Genomic DNA, 21,589 nt, shown 5'->3' with positions numbered 1-21,589 from the left:
CAGGGCTTTCAGCACAGAAGAGTCAGGTGGGAGCAAGGAGCCAAGTGAGCTACTTTGCCTTTTCCTCCCCTCCCAGCTGGGCGTGAGAGGAATGGATTAATGACCTTGTTGCACCACGGCAAGCAAAAAAGAGGAGCCAGAAAGCTGTGAAATTGACTTTAAACTTCTGTAATTTGAAAATAAATATTAGCGTTCCTTTTATTTGCCTTCCAACATCCTTAGGGATAGGGCCCACGTTTTGAAGATTTTTCCCTTCTGTACGAAGACCAGGAACTGCCGATCCAAAGAAGAAAGATGAGAGAATCATGTGACTCCCAGAGCTGAAGGTTTCTGGACCCCAAGACTTAAAATCAATTAAAACAGACCCCAGCATTTTCAGTGGAACAGTTTTCCATTAATAGTGGCAAAATCCAGTGTTTCACAGGAATACTTACAAGTAGACAACTTTTGAAACAGTTCATCTTGATTTTCGTATTTCACTTAGAAAACAGAAAAATTTTTACTAGCACTTTTCAAATTATTATTAAGCATCAAAAGATACCACATACCACATCACAGAAAGGAAACCCTTTTGAGGGTTTTTTTTGAGGCCAGCTGAAACCATCCCCATTTTAGTTTTTCAGAATTGCTACTTTTCATTTTGATTCAAGATAGGAATAAAAATATCCTGAACTATTTATTTCATTGATGAACTCCTGAGGAACACAACCTCAGCAGCGCCTGTGCGCACCCAGGCAGTGCCGGCTGTGGGAGCCCGAGTGCAGCGCGGGACGGAGGGTGCAAGGTGCAGGAGCACAGCTCCACTGCCTGATTTGCTTCCTGAGCAACCGGGACAAATCTGCACATTCCTCCCTCAGCACAGTGGGGATGACTGGGCTGCTCAGCAGCATCAGGATGATAAACATGCCCAGCGAGGTGCTTGGCTAGTGCTGTAATGGCCATCAAAGAGAGACTATGTGCCAGTGGAGATCAGGGACGCTGGGATCTGGGGGATCCCATGGGGGATGGGCACTGTGAAGGAGCAGCAATGCAATCTCCTGCTGCAAGATCCCTTACCGAGAGGTGAGCTGCCACGGTGCTGGGCTTGGCAGCACTGGCACACAGGGAGGCACCAGAGAGGCTTCCATGGAGCTAGGCTGAGCTGAGCAGACATTTGATAAGGAAAAGGGAAAGGCTGTGAGAACAGGAGAGCACTAAAAAAATGGGGAAACTGATGTGAAAAGCAGCAGTGAGGAGGAGTGAGAGAAAGCAAGGGTATTGCAGCTGGGGGAGGAAAGAAGGTGAGCAGGCAACTGGGCTAAGGGAGAAGAGAGAAGTGGGATATCACCCTCTAGGGGCTGGAGCAGCTGTGGAGAGGGATAGGGGAGATCAGCATAAAGGAGAGGGTGCTAATCCTGTGGGAAAGACCCAGGAAGGCTAAGACTGAGAGGAGGGATTGCCAGGGCTGGGTGGGCAGGGGGAGGAGAAGGTGCTCTAGGTGACCCTGCTTGAGCAGGGGGGTGGACTAGATGATCTCCAGAGGTCCCTTCTAACCTTACCGATTCTATGAGGGATGGAGGTGAGGCCAAAGATGCCTGGAGCCAGGCAGTGAGAGGAGAGCCCTGGGATGCCAGGCATTCCCCAGGCCCTCTACCATCACCCCCTCTACACTCACACTGTGTCTCTCTCTTCCAGGTCAGTGAATAATTTCCTGATGACAGGCCCCAAGGTAAGAGAAATCCTTTTGATGCCCATCCCCAGCTCCACTAAATCAGGAGAGGAGGAGGCTCAGCATTTCCCTCTCCTCTTCCTCCAGCCTTGGCCAGCTCTCTCCTAGCACTCACTTTTCCAAGGACAATGCAGAGGAGAGCCAAAAACAAACTGGCATAATCAGTATTTCCTTACTCCTTGGGCTGTGCCATCCTTAATCAAAGGCAGGCCAAGGGCTCTTTAAGCTGCTGGGGTCAGATTTGGGAGATGTGTCTATTGATGCCAGCTGAGGATCTCACCTGTCATCTATTTCTTCCGAGTGATCAGGTTACATCAGGACCTATGCTCATTGAGGTGGAGGAGCACTTTCTGTGGGTTTTGCAAAACATACTTTCCCAAGGAGCACAACTGGACTTGTCAGGATCTTTTTCAGTGTTTTTGATCCCCTTCAGAGGGTGTGTTTTCTAGTCAGAACCAGCTGTAAAATTCATCCCAAACTTTTACCCCTCCTGAAAAAATCATCTTTAAAAAACACAGCTATTCCTCAGAAACCCCTCCAGACATGGCTAGCTCTTGCCAAACTCATGACACCATGATGGAGCAATCTTGCCCCAAAGCAAAGCCTGCCTCCCTGAGGCTGTGGGAGCGGGAGGCAGGCTGAGGGGCCTGTGGCCTGGAGCTCCCTGATCTCTGAGGGAAAGCCAGGATTTCCCTAGTGTGGCTGACAGCCAACACCTCCACTTGCCCTTCTCCCTCCAGGGAGACTCAGGTTCTGACCCAGCACCGCAGAAAATGTATTTCCTGCTGCTGCTGCTGGCAACCATCAGTCTCTGGGGGAACTACATGTCTTGTTGTTACTGTAAGATGGTGTAAGAGTCCTTTGCAGCTGAAGCACAGCCTCTCCTGTGAGAGGTACTGGGGCCGTGCTCTCTCAGGGGTTTGTGCGCTGTGCTTCTCCATCCATCTAAACCCCGAAGCATCACATATCTCAGCACACAGCACATCCACCTTGCAGGGCAGGGCAGGAAAACTATAGCCAAGTCAGCCTCACAGCTCGGTGGGAAGTGGCTGAAACTATACCAACTTTGCACTGCCTGGGGTGGAAACCAGAGCATCAGGCTGTTAAGTGACTCTCCTGATGGACCTCCAATGGCCTGCGAGCAGCCTAGGGGTATTTCCCGCACCACCACCCCTTACACACAGTGCTGTCTCTGCCTGCTGGCCATGGAATCACAACTCCAGTCTTGCAGGCTAATGCTAGTCCCAGGGGTACGGAAGCGGTGCCCATCCGTGTGTCAGGCACCTCCTCTCCCCCACCATTAACACGGTGCTGCCTGAGGAGGCATCTCCCCTTCTGACCCCTGCTCTGCTCCTAGGCCTATCTCATCTACTCCAGCAGCGTGGCAGCAGGGGCACAGAGCGGCATCGAGGAGTGCAAGTTCCAGTTCGCATGGGACCGCTGGAACTGCCCCGAGCGGGCACTGCAGCTCTCCAGCCACAGCGGGCTGCGCAGTGGTAAGGAAAGCATTGGATACCACTACCTTTGCTGCAGGTTAGCGCCTGGGGGGGGTCCCTCCTCTCTTCACAAGTGCCTCTTTTCCTTCTCTTTCTCCACCTAGCATGTCTCTGTCTCAGGAGGGTCTTCTCCCCAGACACAAACTGGTAACTAGCTTCCTGACATGGTGGCCTCGCAATGCCAGCGTTACCTCAGGACTTGCTGGGGCTCCAGCTGGCGCGAGACAGGAGGGTGCAGCCAAGCCTGGCCCAGCCAGCTCCTTGAGTGGCTGCCAGCCCCATGAAGGAGTGTCAACGAAAAGTGCTGCAAGAGCTGCCAGATATGCTGGATCCAAGTAGTGCCTGTGGAAAGGTTGTCTTGGAGAGGCTGAAAGCCAATGGGGGTGAGGGAGAAAAAGGAAAGAGATTTGGCTAAAGGGAGCAACAAAGAGCTCTTCAGTGGCTGTGCTCTAGCCAAGTGGCAGGAAAGGGAGGGAAGTCTTCCCACAGCTTCCTGGAGACTGAGATGTCAGAGTTACCTTGGCCAGAAATCCAGCACCAGTGACCCATGGCAACACAAGGCACGGAGGTGCCATCACTGTCAAGCCAGCCCCTTCTTTATGTATTTGCAGGTGCCAGGAAATGCTTCAGTGTAGACTAGAGTCCTCTAGACCCATGTATGCTGCTGTATTCACACCTGTCATGTACAGGCAGGACTTGGTTATGGGGGAGGGCCTGAGGACTTTGGTGGGAGTGCTAGTAGATGAAGGACCATCAGGACTTTGGACTTTGGCCTCTGGGCAAAGAGGGACATGTTTCAAAACCTGAGAAAGATTGCCTGGGGCTCTGAGGAGGAAATTGTAGCATGAGGTGACACCCTTAAGACAGGGAGCAGGTCCTAGGACTATTCCTGTCTAGGTTATCTGCTCAAATCCAGACCTTGCTGATTATTTAATGTAAGCCAAAGGCTCAGAAAAGCGAGCTGATATTCACCACACAGATCCCAGCAGGCAATTACAAACATTACCCTGAGCTCTGGACACAGGCTCAGATGGGCTGCAGTGCATGAGCTCTCTGATCCTTGCAGAAAACTACTTCCTCTCTGAAGTGTATTAGCAAGAGATGGGAGGCATACTGGTCTGCGCTGCATCCCTGTTGGGGAGCTCCCATGGTGACAGCCAAAACTCATCTATGCTCTTGAAAATGGCACAAGTCAATCTGGATCAAAGTTGGCAGCTTCTGTCCCTCTGCAGGTCAAGCCAAGACCAGGCTAATATGACACACAGGCCTTCCTCTCCAACCCACAAAGCCCTGCCCATCACAAATCTCTTCCTACTCAGTCTCCTGCATGGCGTTCTAACTTAGCATTTCTAACGTTGTACTCACCATGAAATCCTTAGCACATCCCCTCTCCTTGTATTCCTGTTTGACAGCCAACCGAGAAACTGCTTTTGTCCATGCCATCAGCTCTGCGGGCGTCATGTACACGCTGACCCGGAACTGCAGCCTGGGGGATTTTGACAACTGTGGCTGTGACGACTCCCGCAACGGACAGCTTGGTAAGGAGGAAGCAAGCTGCAGTCCAACTCTCGTGTTCCATACTCTGGGGAAAGCTGTTTTCCTCTCCCGCATGGAGGCTTGAAGAAACAGCTCCTTCTCCTGGTCCCAGCACCTGCAGGTACTTCCAGAACAGAGCTTTGTCTCGCTTAAATCAAAGTAGCTCTGTGGAAGTTAATGGAGCCACCTCCAAATTACACCAGTTGAGGCCCTTGATGTTTTCTATTACCTTCTGTTAGAGAAATAAAATGAGCTGGAAAGTGGAAGGGGGTGGCAGTTCCTCTGGTTCAAATCAAGAACAACTCAGTTTAAACCACTGGAGGGCACGGAAGCATAAGACAAGCAGAAGAGTGGATATAGTGCCGTATATCTAAATGATACATCAGGTTAGAAAAGTGTAGATCAGGGACCTTAGGGCTCTCGGGTTTGCAGTACCAGGGTAGCCTAGGAACCAAATTACTAGAATTACAGGAGGAAAAGTAGGGTGGCATCTACAAAGCCCCATCAGTATTGGTGCGCACAGTCAAGAGAATCACTGTGGCAGCGCACAGCCTTCACCCCATCACTGTCATAGCTGTACCCAAGCCTGCAGCTATGGACCTTCCCTTTGTGGGGGACCCCAGGACTTCCAGGCTTCACAGCTCCAGGTCTCCATTCACCTCTCACAGAAAACATTACAGTGTTTGTGTTCTGTTTTGAATGGAAATAAGCCACATTTCAAATTATCAAAGTCCTTTAAGAGCCGTTCACTGCCCAACAGTGCTAGTCGGTTTAAGACAAATTCAACAGAAGCGCCCAGTATTTAGTAATTTGTTTTATTGGCTAATAATCTTAAAAACAACCAGTGCTTCTCAGGTACCTGATATCTGGAATGGCCCAACTCTAAGAAAGCAGGACTTTTGGGCAATGATTCACTGAATTTTAACTTCTCTGGAAAACTGAGTTAGTCATGCCACACCTCTTTCCCCCCCCCAAAAAAAACATATATTTTTCATGAAAATTTTCATTGTCAATTTAAACCCTTGAAAGGCAACAGAAAATATGAGTTTGTCCAAAACAGTATGATTCAGCTCTAAATGCCGCTGTGCTGACTCAGAGTTGTCATAGCTGGGCTTGTCAGTCCAGCTTTTCTCTAGGAGGAAAAGAAACAAACCACGTACCATGTTTCATGTCAGCTGAGCTAAATTATCAAGCTCAAGTTACAAAAAGTAACTTCCATATCTTGTTATGGAGTTTCTCAGTTCTGTGCTGACTCCTTTGTCCCTTTATGATAATTAGAAAAATAGATCCATTTGAGATACCCAACATCAGCCTGGGATCCTGGGTATACCAGAAAGAAGATCTCCTAGGTACACATGTACCAGAGTTGGTTTGTTTCCTAGAAAAGGGGAATCTGTCCACTCTGACAGGATGTGTAAACCAGTTAACTAATCCATGTTGGCAACCTGTGCTGGACAAGAAAGATGCTCTCTCTAGAAGTCAAACTGAACCAGTTAAAGTCACAGGGGGTGCCTTTGAGGGAAGGGGGATAAAAGACCTACTACCTCACCTGTACAAACCTGTTAATGCATGGTAATTAATAGCTTCTGAATCCTGCTCTAGAGAAAGTACAGAAGTCCCTGGGCTAGTAACACAGGACATCCCCTCCCATTGCCTGCATGAACCACTTCATGTCCAAATCTTTGTAGAAATGGCATGAACCAGAGAACGAGAGGATCTGGGAGTATACTAGGCAAAAGCTGGGTTTTCTCCCACAACTCCATTCCATCCATCATTTCTAGGACCCTTTCTCATCCTTGGAGCCACAAGTCAGGAAAGGGAGGAATTTCCTGAAAGTGCTCACCTCGTCTCTTTCCCTAGGGGGACAAGGCTGGCTGTGGGGAGGCTGCAGCGATAACGTGGGCTTTGGGGAAGCCATTTCCAAGCAGTTTGTGGATGCTCTGGAGACTGGACAAGATGCCAGAGCTGCTATGAACCTGCATAACAACGAGGCTGGTAGAAAGGTGAGCCCCATCTCTACTTCCACATCTGGGCACCAGCTTTGCTCTGGCTATTCACTGCAGAATTGTGCTTCTTTCTGTGGCTAAAAGCATGTGCTCAGAAGAAACGATTACCTTGCTGAGGAGAAAGGGAGGCATCTTCAAAGTACAAACATGATCCATGTTGTTTGTTCTAATGTAGCCAATTCTCCATGATTACAGTGTTAACTCCTGTCTGATGCCCTCTCCCTCCTAATGTACATAGTGTCATACCTTGGAGAAGCAAAACTGTGAGCTTTAAAACAACTGTCCCTTGGCACTGCTGTTGTCCATAGGAAATCCCTCCACAGGCCTGGAGCCAAACTTATCTTTGGGTTGTAGTATAGAAATGACCCCATCAAGTCCTCTGGGCTTCTTCCAAAGATCCTTTTCTCTCCTCATCCTGCAGGCCGTGAAAGGGACCATGAAGCGGACATGCAAATGCCACGGTGTGTCTGGGAGCTGCACCACCCAGACCTGCTGGCTGCAGCTGCCTGAGTTTCGGGAGGTGGGCACCTACCTCAAGGAGAGGTACCACAAGGCCTTGAAGGTGGACTTGCTGCAGGGGGCAGGGAACAGCGCTGCCAGCCGGGGGGCCATTGCTGAAACCTTCAGCTCCATCTCCAAGAAGGAGCTGGTCCACTTGGAAGATTCTCCTGACTACTGCCTGGAGAATAAGACACTGGGGCTGCTGGGAACAGAGGGCAGGGAGTGCCTGAAGCGAGGCAAGGCTCTCAGCAAGTGGGAGAAGCGGAGCTGCCGGCGCTTGTGTGGGGACTGCGGGCTGGCAGTAGAGGAAAGGCGGGCTGAGATGGTGTCCAGCTGCAACTGCAAGTTCCACTGGTGCTGCGCCGTGCGGTGTGAGCAGTGCCGCAAAAGGGTCACTAAGTACTTCTGTGTCCGCAAGGAGAAGCGGGAGCGGAGTGGGGGTGGTGGAGCCAGCCGCAAGCTCAAGAAGAAGCTCTAACTGTCCCCTGCTCCTTCATGGTCCTGTTTGCCCATCCTTTTCCCTTCCCTTTCTGTCTCCCCTGCAGCCCCCGGCACCATTTCCTTTTGGCTTAGTTTTGTCCCACTTCTAAACAAGGCCTCTTCAGCCAACACCATCTCACTAGGGCTTGGATAATGGAAAATTACTGGCATGAGTCCCAGGGCCATGTCCACACAGGGCATCTTCCACCAGTGTAGTGGCTGATAACTTCTGGAAAGACCGTAAGGTGTTGACAAAGCAAAGTAATATTTGGTCCCTTCAACCTGGACTCACTGTTTGGTGACTCTGGTTTTATGGCAGAAAATACAGCCCATCATTTTGGCCTGTATTCTCTCAAGCTTGTCTGCTTCCCCAAGCAAGCACCTGCTCTGGGCTTTTGAGCAAGCAAGATCAACGCTCAGGAAGGCATGACTAAGTTCAGATGACACCACCTGATTGAGGCTACTCAGGGCAGTAGTCCCCAAAACAGAAAAGGCTTGTTTGATATATGCCTTTTTTTGTATCAAAAAAATGAGGAGAGGGACATTAAAGTAAGTAATTGTCACTGCCTTTTAGTAGGCCCTACACTGTGAGGGCAGACAAAAAGCGCTTAACTCCTTTCTGCAGCAAGCCAGGCTCCAGGAGGGCCACAAATTCACATCCCATCCATTCACAGATTTGCTAAGCTCTCCTGTGCCTTTCTTTACATTTGAGGGACTCCAGCAGCAAGATTTCAAGCTGCTGCTTCACCTGCCCATTAAAGAGCTGCCCAAAAGAGGAATCCTATCATTTGCTTTCACACATTTACTCTGCATCTTCTGAGCCCCCCATTTGGCCAGTCTTTTCAGCCAGCACCCCAACCAAACCCCTTGAGTGATGCCATAAAGATACCCTCTAACTTCTCCTAACCTTCACTCACAAATCTCTCCCAGAGGGGAGCTGACAGCTGAGCCTATTCCCCACCTCCTGGTGTACTTGCCAAGCACTCTTACCCTGTCAGCTAGCTAACTAACTATTTCTTCCTAGCCTGAGAAAATAATGTCAGTTACTATTTAATGGTGTTGTAAATAGGAAAGTGAAGCACTTTGAAGTTTAATTTATTGCACAGTTACTGTGATGTATACATAACAGTTTTTCTCTACCACTTATTGTATATATTCTATAGGCTAAGCAAGCAGCAGGAAGATTTGGTTGATGCATCTCTGTTCCCTTGCCATAGTTGAGGTAGGGAGGGAAGAGGCTGTCAGCTGCAGGCCCTGGAGTAGCTTACTGCCTATCACAGTGATTTCCCCTCAGCTATGAGCTTACTGTCTCTTTGCTGTTTGATGTGTGCTTTAGACAGATGAGAAGCCAGCAGAGCTAAGTAACTGGCTATTAGACCTGTCATGTAGCCAACGTTTGTAAGCCAATAGCCAATGCAATAAATCAGTAGCCAAGTGCTTGCAAAATACTGGTGTGTCTAAGTGGTTGGGATTTTTTCATCCAATTGCACATGGATAGATGTGGTTACAGTTCTGAAGACAAACTCAGCCACTTAACCTTTGGTGGGCAGAAAGCATCAGAAGAGTCATTTCCCTGTACCTAGCACCACCTCTGCCCCTACCACGAGTGGAAAGGGCCTACTCCCTCCATAAACTTGTCTGAGGTTGCATTCAACTGCAATGCAGCTACCTGGGAGGGGCAGATAGGGCCCCAATTGCACATTTCAGAGATGACAAATCAAAGACACTCATCAATCATATCAATCCATATGGGTCTCTTGGTTGGCAAACATCCTCTTGATATCAGGACTACTTTGCTGGGGATAGAAATTTGGACCTACTGAAAACCTGGGGTTTGCAAGACTGTTGAATGACACTGAAGCGTCATTTCACATGCGTTAGAACAAGACTGTTCACATCAAGCAAGAATTTGGTCCTTCAAAAATTGCAGGAAAGAATCTGAGCTCATCCTCAGGGAAAGCTGAAACACTTCCACTTCACACACAAGCCACCAGTTGTTTGTTCAAGGGTTCTTATTAGTGCAAGGACCCTGTCCTAGGTTTCCCTTGCACCAATATCAGCAGATCCTCCTTCCTGCCCTGCCTCCATCTTCCTGCAGTGGGGATATGTTCTAAGGCTGAAAAGCAGAGAGCTGCTGCCTCTCACCCTACAGGGAAAGACTCCAGCAGAGACTGGCTCTGATGGTGTCAGGCTACAAGGTACAGCGGACAGCTTCTGTCCCCTTCTTGGCCCTCTTAGCCCCCCTTTCCAAGGCCAGATCAAGAAGAAAGAAAAGGAGATGATGTAGAAGTTGCTCCCCATTTCTTCCCCACCTCTAGTACGTGACAGGGTGTGTGACCCCTTTCCCCTCTTGCCTTCATGATTGCCCCACACAGTTGCCCCACAAAGGCTATAGCACAGCCCAGAATGTGCCCTCTTGGCACGCTGACGCCTACCAGTGGAGGGCGGATGTGCCCCACTCTCTGTGGCTACTAGAGCAAAGGGGCACGCAGGGGGCATTACAAGCGGGGGCCTCACCACCGCACACTTTTTTTTTCCTGGGACAAAATGGCGACACCGCAGCTGCAAAATGTGCTGACCTCTGCTGCAGGTCAGGCCCCGGAGGGGTCCTCCTCCTAGGCAAAAGGAGCCCTTAGTGGTAAAGGCACTGCTGCCATTGTGTGGCAGGATTGGATGCTTCCATGTATTCATTTCGGTTTAATGAAGGCGCATTCCTCAGAGGAGAAATATTTACATTCAGCTTCCCAGGTGGTCACCTTCGCCCAGATGACACACAAACAGGCAGCCCCCCGCTCACTTTTCCAATCCAAACCTCTTTAGAGGGCTTGAGGAGGAGGGGAGCAGAGGGAGGGGGGCAGCCGGAGGAGCAGAATAGAGAAGGGAACAAAATGCTAATAAATCAGCCAGCCAGCCCTTTTCCCCTCCCCTCTGTGGAGTCAATGGAAAGTGTCATTTCACATGCTAATCCCCCTCCGATCTCTTCACAACACCTTTTCCGAAAAGTGTTTGGGAAAAGTCCTTGTGGCCCGTTTACAGCTCCCTGCCGCTTCAGATTCCTTCTTGTCTAAGGCCGCGGCCCCCGTGTGGGTCTCTCCCTCCAGCAGGGCTCCTTACAAAAAAAATCTCAACAAAGACTTTGGAGTTCATCAGCCTCCCACTGAAATTCACAGCTGCTGAACAAACTAATCCCCTCTCTTGGCCTTTCTTCCTTTCAATGAGTTCTTGGCTTCAAAGACACTTTGGGAAAGGACTTTGTGGGGACTCACACTGCTCCCTCAATAGAAGTTAGTGCAAGCATTATCTTCAGAGCAAGTGGCTTTACAAACAAATACTGCCTAACAATCTCAGCCCCTCCAGCTCCCCCAAACACACACAAGCCTAGCCTGCAGACATGATGTTATCTGCAACAGGATTAGAGCTCAGCTCACTCTGTGCCCAGGGATCCCTTCCTACTGCCCTCCCCACTCCCCCAGCTCTTTGTCAACCCAAAGGCCTTCTCACCCAGCAGAAAACATTTTCGCTGTTGAGCAGTGTAGGATGCTGCAGGAGCATGTGCCCACAGGAAAGAGGACAATGCCAAGCAGCTGCTGCCCATAAACCAGAGGCTGTTACCAGCCAGCAGAGATAGAGCTGTAACTAGAACAGCTTCTTCCAGGGGGTCTGTGAGCCAGCATATGGCATAAGAGCCCTAGATACCTGAGTTGTCCTTGGCTCTGCCACAAGCCCCTCAAGGACTCTTAAGGTGGATCACCAGCCCCCTTGCCTGATTGCTCTCCAGTGCTCACTAGGGTAAACCTGGAGCAGAACTGAGCAACAGTGGGGCAAAGGGGACAAGCAAAGGCAGGTTAAATAGCCAGTCCCTGCATAAGTCCATGGATAGTAGAAGCAGTACACTGGAGGGAACTCAAGAGCCAAACACATCTGAGAAATACAACGAAAATCCAGCCTTATTTCTCCATAGCACAAGTGGCATGAGTTAAGGAAATAGCCCAGGTGGACTGCACAAGATACTATAACTGGATCCAAAAAGGCAAAATCTAAAGAAGTATGAGGCTGTTAAATCTTGTCAGAAAGTCTGAGGAATTTCCTTATATACAAATTAAGCACATGAGCATCTCTGGGGCTACCTGCTTGCTTGTTCAGCTTCAGAAAGGGTCATAACACAAGGGTAGCTCATGAAAAACAACTTGCATCTCCCTGATGGGGGACAGCTGGAGAGCTGTCTGATTGGGAATTGCTCCCAGGCCTTGCTGTAACATCTCTGCAAGCAGGACTCCCAGCTGGTATTTGCCTCTGTGAGCAGCAGGACCAACAAAGCAGTTTTTCCTGTTTTTATGTACTGTGTCCATACACCTCAGATCCCTCATAAATCCTGTTCCCCTTTCTAGCAAGGATCCTTACAATATTCCCCAAACACCAAGCAATCTCTCTAAACCTTTGCTTCCTCCCAAGTCCTCTAACCAGAAGCCAGGCAACAGACCTACTTATTTCATACTTTTATGTGTGCTGACTGCCTGGCCCATGCATGCACACTAGCTGGCCAGCTGGCAGCAAAATGAAAACAACTATTTTGAGCTTATGCTTTTTTTCCCAAAAGCCAGATGGATAAAGTATGGAAAAATCGAAGTCCTGATCTTTCACTTCAGCCTTCTTACCTGCAGATGAGCTTAAACAAAATTGGCCAATAGATTCAGAAATTGTCTAATGGTAAGAGCTGACAATTCAATGGTATAAGTCTAATTTACACAAAGGGAGTCACATCCTCATGCTAGTTTAAGAGACATGGCTTTAGTGGTGTAAAGCAGACTTGCAGCAGGAAAGAATGTCATCCAGGACTCTGTTTACTTGCTGACATACTTTCAAGTCCTGATATAAAGTGCAAAATCCCCATGATCATGGCAAAAAAAAAATCACTGTGATTCCCCAAGGGAACATCAGCCACCCCAAGGCCCTTCTATCTGTATCTGATGCAGACAAATAGTTACAGCTGAGGAAGGTGAACTGGAGAAGAATGGTTCTCTGACCTGCAGCTGTGGGCAACGAGTAAGACCTGAGGTCTTACTACTCCAGGATGTTTGCTGCCCACACTAGCAGAGCCTAGAATCTGTTTTGCCCCAAACCTGGTTGAATTCTTCCCCTCAAACACAGCTGAGAACTCAGAGGGTGGCCTTGAAGATTGAGACAAGTCTCCTGAAGCCGGAGGTGACAGGTAGTTGCCTGTAGGCCCAAGCCTATGAAAGACGCTAGCAGCATCACAAAACACAGCTTTTATTTCACTGTTCTGTAATCTCTCAGTGCATCAAACCGCAGCAATGGCAACAGAACACAGCAGCAACAAGGAGGCACTTTGACCTGGCAAGGAGGGAGTAATCCCTGCCCTGCTCTCTCCCTCTTCTGACTCCCCTCTGTCCTAAGTCTCACAGTAGAGCAAGCAGATTCGCATAAGTCACTGAACCAGGGACCCAATAGCAGTATCACTCAAGCAGCAAGCAGAGGAAGCAGGGGGCAGGCTGCAGCCAAATGGTGGGAAGAAGCCTTGCTCCAGCTAGGGTCTAAGGATTTATGCTGCCTGTTTAGTTTGAAAGAGGGTATGAGCAAGGGAGGGAGGAAAAGACATACACACAGAGGTGCCCTAAAATCTCATTTACCTTCCCAAACTTCTTTCATGGAACAAATACGCTTTGTTAATTTGTTTCAGCCCAAAGTAAATGCCACAGTGACAAAAAGCCTCAGAACAGCCCTGTCTCCTCGAGACCTGACAGCATCACCCCCTGCAGCATGTTCCTATCATCATAGTGCCAAGGGCCTTTGAGAACTACTCTCACACATATCCATTACTACAGGCAGAATGCACCTACTACACTTGTAGCAATGAGCTGTCTCCCCCTGTTCCAATCTGGGCTGTTCAGAGCAGCTTAAGGGGACTCTTTAAAGAGACTTGTACAACCCCTGCTGCTTCTAAAGCCCTTAGACTGTCTGGAAATCCCAATGGGGGAAGCCTTTAGATAACACTTGTTGGCAACAGGCCAACTGTGCTAACATAAAGGAAGTGAAAAAGGCCAAGAGCCAGACAGTGCAGCTTTCAGCCCAAACACAGGATGCTGCTGGCTCTGGGGAGGAGCACACTGAGCAGGAGTCCAACCTGGCAACATTCCTGAGGGTGGGAGAGTCCCCAGAGTTGGAAGTGTGGGGGGGAACAATCCTGGGCCTGAAACAAAAAGGTTCAAACTTGGGGAACCCCTGGGAACAGGGAAAAAAGAGCTAGAGGAGAGAGTAGAGGGTGCAGAAAAGGCTGTGGAAAGAGAGGATTGAGTGCAGAAGAAAGAGACAGAACCAAAGTGAGCCCAGAGCAGGCTGGTAGTCAGCCCTAGTGGTAGCAAGGTAAGGGGGCATTGGGGCGAGAGAAAAAGTCAAGGATTAGAATGAAGAGGAAAGAGGAATCAAGAGAACCTGACTGCAGCCCAGTGGAGCAGGATCACTCCAGCTCAAGTCCCAAGGGAGCCCCGCTGTCACCCTGGACCAGTTTACACAGGAGGAGGGAATAGAGCCTGAGGCTCTTCTGTCTAGTGGTGCTGCAGGTACCAGTCTTTTTTGCCTCCTCCTGAAAAGTAGTGTCAGCTTGGGAGGGAGTTCCCTCTCTTTGATGGGGGAACAGGGAAGAGGAAGCTAATGCAGAGCAGTATTTGGAGGATCTCTGTGCAACCTGGACAGCCTGAAATCAAGACCCCTAGGCTAGGAAGCAGCCTCAGATCAGTAAAGAAGAAAGATCCAAGAGATCCACGCCCCAGTGGTCTGTCTGGAGAGTAGATGGAACCAGGTGTGCTGGCCCAGCATGGTTCCAGGCACTGGCACAGATTTATTTCTCCAGAGCCAGAGGGAGAGTCCACAACCTGCAGCACATCAATGGGTAAAGGAGTCCACTAGCTCAGTGCATCACTGCACCAGTTGCTCCAGACTTTAGACATTCAGCTTGCCAGCAATGGTCATGAGGACCTTCAGGATGGGCATGAAGCCAGACACCTCACTGAAACTACTGCTGCTCACCACTTGGGTGTGAACCAGGAGACCTTGCTGGTAGTTCCTAGCCTCAATGCAGCGGGCAATCTCGTGGAGACCCATCAGGATGGTTGGAGAGAGCTGTAGGGAGGAAGCAGAAACACATCAATGTGCTCAGCACTGTAATATAGGCCTTATCCCTCCATACCCTTCCTTTCTGCTGTCCTTCTCACCCTCATCAAACACTGTACCTACAGAGCCAGGCACTGGCATAAAGGACAAGCTGCTTCCTCCCTCAGTTTCCCAGCACAAAACACACATGTGGACACTGAGGAAAGTGTTATAATGGATCCTATCCATGATATATAATGCTCCAGCAGTTGGCATCAGCAGTTTAGGAGCTCTCCGAGTTGGAGGTTACACTAGGTTCCTCTAGTGTAATAATCACCCCCGAATTACTCCTTTACAAGTTGTTTGTTCTGCCTGGAAATTGTCTGTATGCCAGCACATATCCTGAGGTAAAAGCACTGCACAAGTTCCTCTCCAGGTTTTTCTTACACAATCTCTGGGCCAAGCTGAAGATGGAAGGGATAGAGATAAAGCTTAAGTAAATTTTGGCACTCCCCTAGCTTTTTGCAAAAGAGAAAACTCTTGGCTTTCTGATTCTTTTTTCGTTTGTTTGTGCTGAAAACACTGGGACACAAGCCAAGGCCTACAACCCAGCTATACCATAGAGAAAGGCAGTGTCTACTTACCACCTGCTCACGGAGCTTCTCATACAAGCACTCCAGTCGTTGCAATGCATCCTCCAGCTTCCTTCGAGTTTTCTGAAGTGAAACAGGCATTGTCGGTTCTGCCAGGGCTTCAGATTCACCTCTCCCAGAACCAAGTAGACCTAGCTCAATGCCTCCCTCCTCTCTTCATCCCACAGTCCCTTGCAATTCAGCTGCATCCCAGCCTCTGCCAGATAGACCATATCCAGGGACTGTGATACAACTAGCAAGTTGCATAGCGTAACTATGCCATACTCTTGCTGTGCAGGTGTTCTCTCCTCCAGACAGATAGCTGGATTTGTCACTTTCCCCCATTTTCCAGCCCAGGCATTCCTTCCTTCTGCCAGTGTTTGCAGACCACAGGACAGAGCAACAACTTCTGAAGATTGAGAAACATCCACTGAATTCATTGGGCATTTAGACAACCTCATCCTGGATGACCTAAGAAATAGCTCATTCCTTGTCTCCTCAAGGAGAAGATGGAACATCCTTCCCCTACTAGGTAACCACCAAAGAAAGGGACTGAGTACTGAAGTTCTGGTAGGACAGACTACATTGGCTCCATTCTGAATAATCCAGTCACAGGCAAATTATACTGAGGATAGCAATGGTTGACTCTGGACAATGACAAGACAAACCTGGCAGGACTAGGAAGCTCAGATGTGTTGCTGTGTCAACCCAGCTATTCAATTTCTGTATTACCTTGGAGCTATGGACTACTGAGCCCAAACCAACATGTCTGTCTGTCCCTACAGGGAACCTTTAGATTTTCTCCCAGAAATTGCTGCTCTGTACTCCTAGAAAAGGCAGAGCAAACAAGCTGCAGCTGATGCTACACACAAATTGTTTAATTCCAGGATGGCTTGATGGTTTGGACTCAGTGCTATTCCCAATATTCACTAAGCAGAGGTCATCTGGGAGACTTCATGGTGATCCTGAGGTCTGAGAAGACTTAGCAGCGTAACACAGTACTGCAAACACTGCTCTTCTGGTTGCAGATACAGTCAGGCTTGATACGTTCATGCAACATGGTATGCATGCCAACAGCTCTCCAGGAGCCAGAGTGGAAAAACTACAGTGTCTCAAAAATAAAGACTGCCTGCTTTCTTTTCTAGCCAGGGTATCTCTGCCTTTCTCTCTAATGTCTGAGGACGGCCAGCTCTGCAGGAACTACCTACAGGTCAAGCAAGTGAAAAGAGGCTAGATTTGCTGGGTTGTTTCTTCTATTTTCCTCAGAAAAGAAAGAGCCAGGAGGACAGAACAAAGCACACTTGAGAGGCAATGGATGAGTACTAGAGAACACATCTCAAATCCTAAAAGATAGGGAAGCCTAGGGCCTGAAGCGAGGAGGTATCTAGGTTAATCTCCATCTACAAGGAGTGGGCTCTTCCTCTCTTTTCCTTACCAAAAGAAAGAAGTGCCTGACAGAGATCTGTGAGGGGAAAAAAAAAAAGCCAAAGAGCAGAGAAAGGAGGACTTACCGGATCAGTGGCAACAGCAGAGCAGCGCTGCACCAAATCATCAAATGTGGTCTTCAGGCCCTGGTGCTCAGGGGGCACTTCCTTCCTCTCAACCCTCTCTGTGGGCAGCTGGTGATACTGACAGAGAAAGAAGCAGCTGAGTGAACGCAGCAGAAGCATGAAAGGCCAGGGCAGGCAGAATCCCCACCTGCAACTACAGACAGAAAGAAGTTCACTTCTTAGCAAACTTTGAGAACATCTGGAAAGACTAGGTTATATTATCATCTTGAGACTAGTATAGTTTCAGGCCTCTGTGGATTCTTGACTCCCAGTAGGGAATCCTGGCTGGATTCCCAGCAGTGCTGTTAGCGTTGCATCGACAGGGCTGGGAGGGCTGGAGGCCAGCCAGGCTAACAATTCCTCTAACATCCAGGGAAAGGGACAGGTATAAGCCCTGCAGCTGCCATGCAATAAGAATCTCAAAGTTGAGTTATTCCTCTACTTGACAGTGAGCAAACAGTCTTTGGAATGCCCCAGTTTCCCTGGGTACCTGCAGGCTGCCTTCCTTGGGTGCTCCTGGGGGTGACTGGCCAGATTCTTGAAACCTGGAGAGCTGAGGATTGATCCCTTGGAGCTCTGTGGGAAGGCTCATTACTGGAGCTGTGATAGGAGCTGGAGGTGTAAATTTCTCTGGCAACTGTCAGCAAAAGGAAAGATTCAAAATAAGAAAAAAGAAATATATGCATCACCGCTGCAAGAAAATCAAGTCCAAGGAGGGAGGGTTGGTCACACTCTCCCCAGTCAAATTTAATATCCTTTCTAATATGCAGAGTCCCCAGTTCTCAAGGTGATGTGCAATAATACATCCCTGTTCTTTCAGCCCACTGATGCAGAGCATAGTGCTCTTCCTCTTGTATCTCAGATGAACAGTCAAAGCAACAGCAAGAAAACTCCACTGGAACTGTTTAAACACATTTGTTGCCCCCCAAAACACTGGTCCTCCGAAAGCTGCCTTGGGTCTGTGATGGCACGAGTCCTGAATGTAGAGATTAGCAGCAGTAAAGTGTCCAACAGAGGAAGCACTGGGGAAAATCCCACAACATGGGGGGAGAATCCTCTTGCAAACACTTCAGCATGCCCCTACTAAGCCAGAGAGTCAGGACAGATTCACTCCGACGGGGCTAGATCAAAAGGAGATGGCTTTAACAAGAGGTTAATCCTGTTGTAGTGAGCACAGCCTGAAGTAGGTTCCCAGCTATGCAGACAGAAAAAAGGGCTAGAAGTCTGTTCCAAAGAATGGAAGTGGGGTGGGAATGATGCCAAAGGATCTTCTCATCACACCTGCCAGCAGGCAGCAGTGATGGAAATGAGGGACCAAGAGCATTTATTGCAAAAGAGCCCAGCTCACAGGTCTTCTAGCGGAATCACTACAAGGCAGAGTGCAGGAGGGCCAACAGGGCAGGCAGCTCACAGCTACAACTCTTTCAACAGACAGTGCCACACAGCTGGTATCAGCTGAGGAAAATCACTGCAATTCTCACTGTGTTGAGGGGAAATGCTGCCCCCAACTGTCAGATGTAAAGTGAGCATAATCTCTTCAGCCCCTGTCAAAAAGGGTGGGTGCGCAAGGGGATAAGGAGGTTAAATCTGTTTTCTAGAAAAAAATAGCTGCAGTCAGCCTGGGAAGCACCAACACAGAATGCAGCACCATAGATGATAAAATGCAAAACAGACACCCTGGAGAATGGCTTGCAAGTTTGGATGGCAAAGGGGCAAGACTTAAATTCCAGTCTCAGCCAAGTTCACAGTGCCAAACTGGACAGACCAAAATGGAAGAAGAGCTGCTGAGTGTGACGGGAAGCATTTATCAGAATCCAGCTGTTGCATGGAGGCCCCTGGCTGCAAGACAATCAGAAGATAATTGAGCTGAAAGCTTACCTTTTTCTTCTGAAGGCCTCCTCTTGCAGTAGAAGGATCAATCCAAGATTCCTGAGCTGCCAGGACAGAGAACAACACACAGATGTTTGACTTTAAGAAGGCAGCCAGAGTAGCAATTTGTGATTGCTCTCATGGTTTGGAACTTCCCTCAGCAAAAAGACTCACACCTCCGATTTCTTTATGCTCCCCCCCATCTATGCAATTTCTGACACTTCAACCGAGGAATTTCAGGCCTAGCTCATGACACAAGAACTGCTTTCCCTTTTCTTTCTCAATTATATTTGCAGCATCTACGCATTTGTGCAGACTGTATGAAGTGATATCTGATCAGATTGTCCCGCTGTGGGTGCATACAGCTTTTTCTGCAACTACTTCAAGCTTTCCATATTTTGCATAGGCTACAGAAGTCATCCTCAGAGTCAGGCCCCAGCATTGGTCAGGACCTGCATGTGGGTGCACATTAGGGTTCAGGGACTGCCTGGGGGTTCCCTAGAGAATCTAGTGCTGTGGTACTGCAGCAAAGCCTACGCTATAGGGGAGAGGGGGCTTCTCACCAATGCTCACAGGAGCGCCTCAAGGTGGCGGTCCATAGCAATGCAGGTTGCTGTGATAGGAGATGGACTGAATTTGGGGTTGAATTTTCCCCTTCTAAGAGCACATTCTGGATCAAAGCTTAGGAAATTTTGCTGGCTTCCCAGCTAGAAGTGAACAGAGTTACCTGGTAAATTCCTTGGGAGCAGAGAGATTTCTCATCAGGTGTTTCTGTGGTGTCTAGCTTTTAACCTCACTCCAGGCAATTAAAAATCCATCAGACAACATGAAACCTAAAGACTTGTGACCACGTTTCATTCCGATAAGGTCAAATTCCAACTATCTTGCTTGCTGCTGTTCTTTAAGGGTACCTGGATCTCTAGACAAAACTCCATTGTATTTTTTTTTTTTGTTTGTCACCCTAGGATTAACCTCAAGCCCATGAGATGGGAAGATTCTGTGAGAAAAATGAGTGGCATAGTTTTAAGAAGCAATATCAGAAGAATTTCTGGAGCTCAGTGTCACACTTAATGAGCCACTGATCCTGAACTGAGCTTTAAAAAAAAAAAAAATCACAGGGGAAAGATGCAAAAGGTGCTTCATTACTTTAATTACCTTTATTATTACAATTCTGGCAGGCTCTTTTTGCCCTCCCTTTTCCCATGATTTCAAGGCTCCTTCTCTGATGAGTTTGAATCAGAAATTTAATTAAGTTGGCACTTATTTCCAGCTTGGGGATTCTGTGCCCTAGAACTCTGCTGGCCCCCACCAAGCATGTGGCCTAGCAGTCTCTGGCTCTGCTCCAGCTCAGTGGTACTTTGAATCCTCAGAGGAAACAGCTATTTAAATTATAATCTTTAAGCCAGGCACTTAGTCATCAGACACAAGATGATAGAACCCTGTTGCATTTTTCTGAGATGAAACCCTATCTTGCCTACATGACAGGTGAAAGGGGATTTCTCACCAACCCTGGAAGGAATGCCCCATGGCAGCAGTCTCCAGCAATGCCTGTCCTAGAAAAATCAGGATTGTCACAGGATGGAATCAGGGATTATCCTGGCCAGAAAGGAGATGAGCCAACATGTCACCATCTTTCATCCTGTCCCTGACACTCTCCAAGGGCATAGGATTTCTACAAACAAAGGCTTCTCTTCACTAAGTTAGTGAGAATTTGTCCACAAAATGTTCAGCTAGGGGAATTTCCAAAGCAAGTAAGTTTGACCAGTCAAACAATGATTTTACAGACTCTTTCCAGCAAAAAACAACCAACCAAACAAAAAACGCACACAAAACAAACAAACAAGCAAAGGCAGGAAAGCACTCTCAGGGAAGAAAGAAGCTTATTTGCATGTGCTGATCTAGGCATGCCTTTCACTCCCATTAAAACTAACCATGGCAAATGCCTGCCAGGGAAGCTTCCCAGCAGTGAAGTCCCAAAGGAAACCTTCAGTTTGAGGAAATGACCGGTATCTTTGCCTTGGAATCATCTTTGTTTCTCTGCTGAATGGATAAGCTTTTTTCCAGGGTCTTACCCTACACAGCTGGGCTTGCTAGGTGGCACAAATGGATACCCAGCACCCAGATTTCCTAAATAAACTGGATAACTGGAGACTCCCTGGATAATCTCTGTGCCTGGCAGATGGTCACATGGCACAAGCAACAGCCACTGTACAGAACCATCTCACTAAGACATTGAGCCTTACCCCACCAGTAGCATAGACTGGAAAAGACCTACTCTCTCGTCAAACTCCAAGGAGAAAAATCAGTACAAAACACAAGTAATGTCATCCAGGAAGCCAGCAGTACAACAGAGAGGGAAAAAAAATAAAATAAAGGACAGTTAGAACTGCTGGTCTATTCCTTGCTTAGAGACACAAGAAAGGAGCAGAGCCTTTGTTCCTGTCCTACTGGCTCAACAGCTCAGAAGGGCTGCAAAGATTTAAAACGCTCTAAACCTTCCAGAATTGAACCCCTTCCAGGGTGAATCCCCTTGCATCACCTCCAAATGTCACTTGTTAGTTCCCAGATATATCCACTGCCCCAGCTGTACATATCCCCAGGCATGCAAGGAACATTAACGAACAGCAATAAGCATGCATGCATGCACACACACAAACACATGCACACACACCCCACATTTCACTGCAAGCAGCAGCATTGCCTC

General features: G+C 48.4%; 2 protein-coding genes across 3 annotated transcripts in view; one reads left to right on the top strand and one right to left on the bottom strand.

Annotated features, from left to right (window-relative positions):
- The first annotated feature begins 934 nt into the window (after positions 1-934).
- Positions 935-7,725, top strand: WNT8B (Wnt family member 8B). Its single transcript, XM_085324802.1, has 6 exons — positions 935-1,062; positions 1,675-1,708; positions 3,066-3,234; positions 4,584-4,742; positions 6,601-6,743; positions 7,168-7,725. Exons 1-6 carry the CDS (start codon positions 935-937, stop codon positions 7,723-7,725), a joined length of 1,191 nt encoding a protein of 396 aa, XP_085180928.1.
- A 5,254-nt stretch (positions 7,726-12,979) lies between these two features.
- The window catches only part of SEC31B (SEC31 homolog B, COPII component), a 34,120-nt gene continuing 25,510 nt past the window's right edge, over positions 12,980-21,589 (bottom strand). For both annotated transcript variants that reach the window (XM_085324727.1, XM_085324728.1), the window contains 5 exons: positions 18,895-18,950; positions 17,507-17,653; positions 16,978-17,094; positions 15,479-15,550; positions 12,980-14,864 (listed from right to left, as the gene is read on the bottom strand). In XM_085324727.1, the coding sequence (XP_085180853.1) occupies positions 14,685-14,864; positions 15,479-15,550; positions 16,978-17,094; positions 17,507-17,653; positions 18,895-18,950 (572 nt within the window). In that variant the 3' untranslated portion in view covers positions 12,980-14,684. The remainder of the gene's footprint in view (positions 14,865-15,478; positions 15,551-16,977; positions 17,095-17,506; positions 17,654-18,894; positions 18,951-21,589) is intronic.

The sequence above is a fragment of the Rhea americana genome, unplaced genomic scaffold (genome assembly GCF_003343005.1).
Source record: "Rhea americana isolate MKP2758 unplaced genomic scaffold, rheAme1 scaffold_93, whole genome shotgun sequence".
In the NCBI taxonomy this organism is placed as follows: Eukaryota; Metazoa; Chordata; class Aves; order Rheiformes; family Rheidae; genus Rhea; species Rhea americana.
This window is presented reverse-complemented; position numbering and strand designations above follow the sequence as displayed.

What these genes read in the sequence shown, in the direction of transcription:
- WNT8B (XM_085324802.1), top strand. Translation starts at nt 935, where the DNA reads ATGGCCATCAAAGAGAGACTATGTGCCAGTGGAGATCAGGGACGCTGG. An exon ending in GCAAGATCCCTTACCGAGAG is followed by an intron (nt 1,063 to 1,674) that starts GTGAGCTGCCAC and finishes TCTCTCTTCCAG; the next exon opens with GTCAGTGAATAATTTCCTGA. An exon ending in CTCCCGCAACGGACAGCTTG is followed by an intron (nt 4,743 to 6,600) that starts GTAAGGAGGAAG and finishes CTCTTTCCCTAG; the next exon opens with GGGGACAAGGCTGGCTGTGG.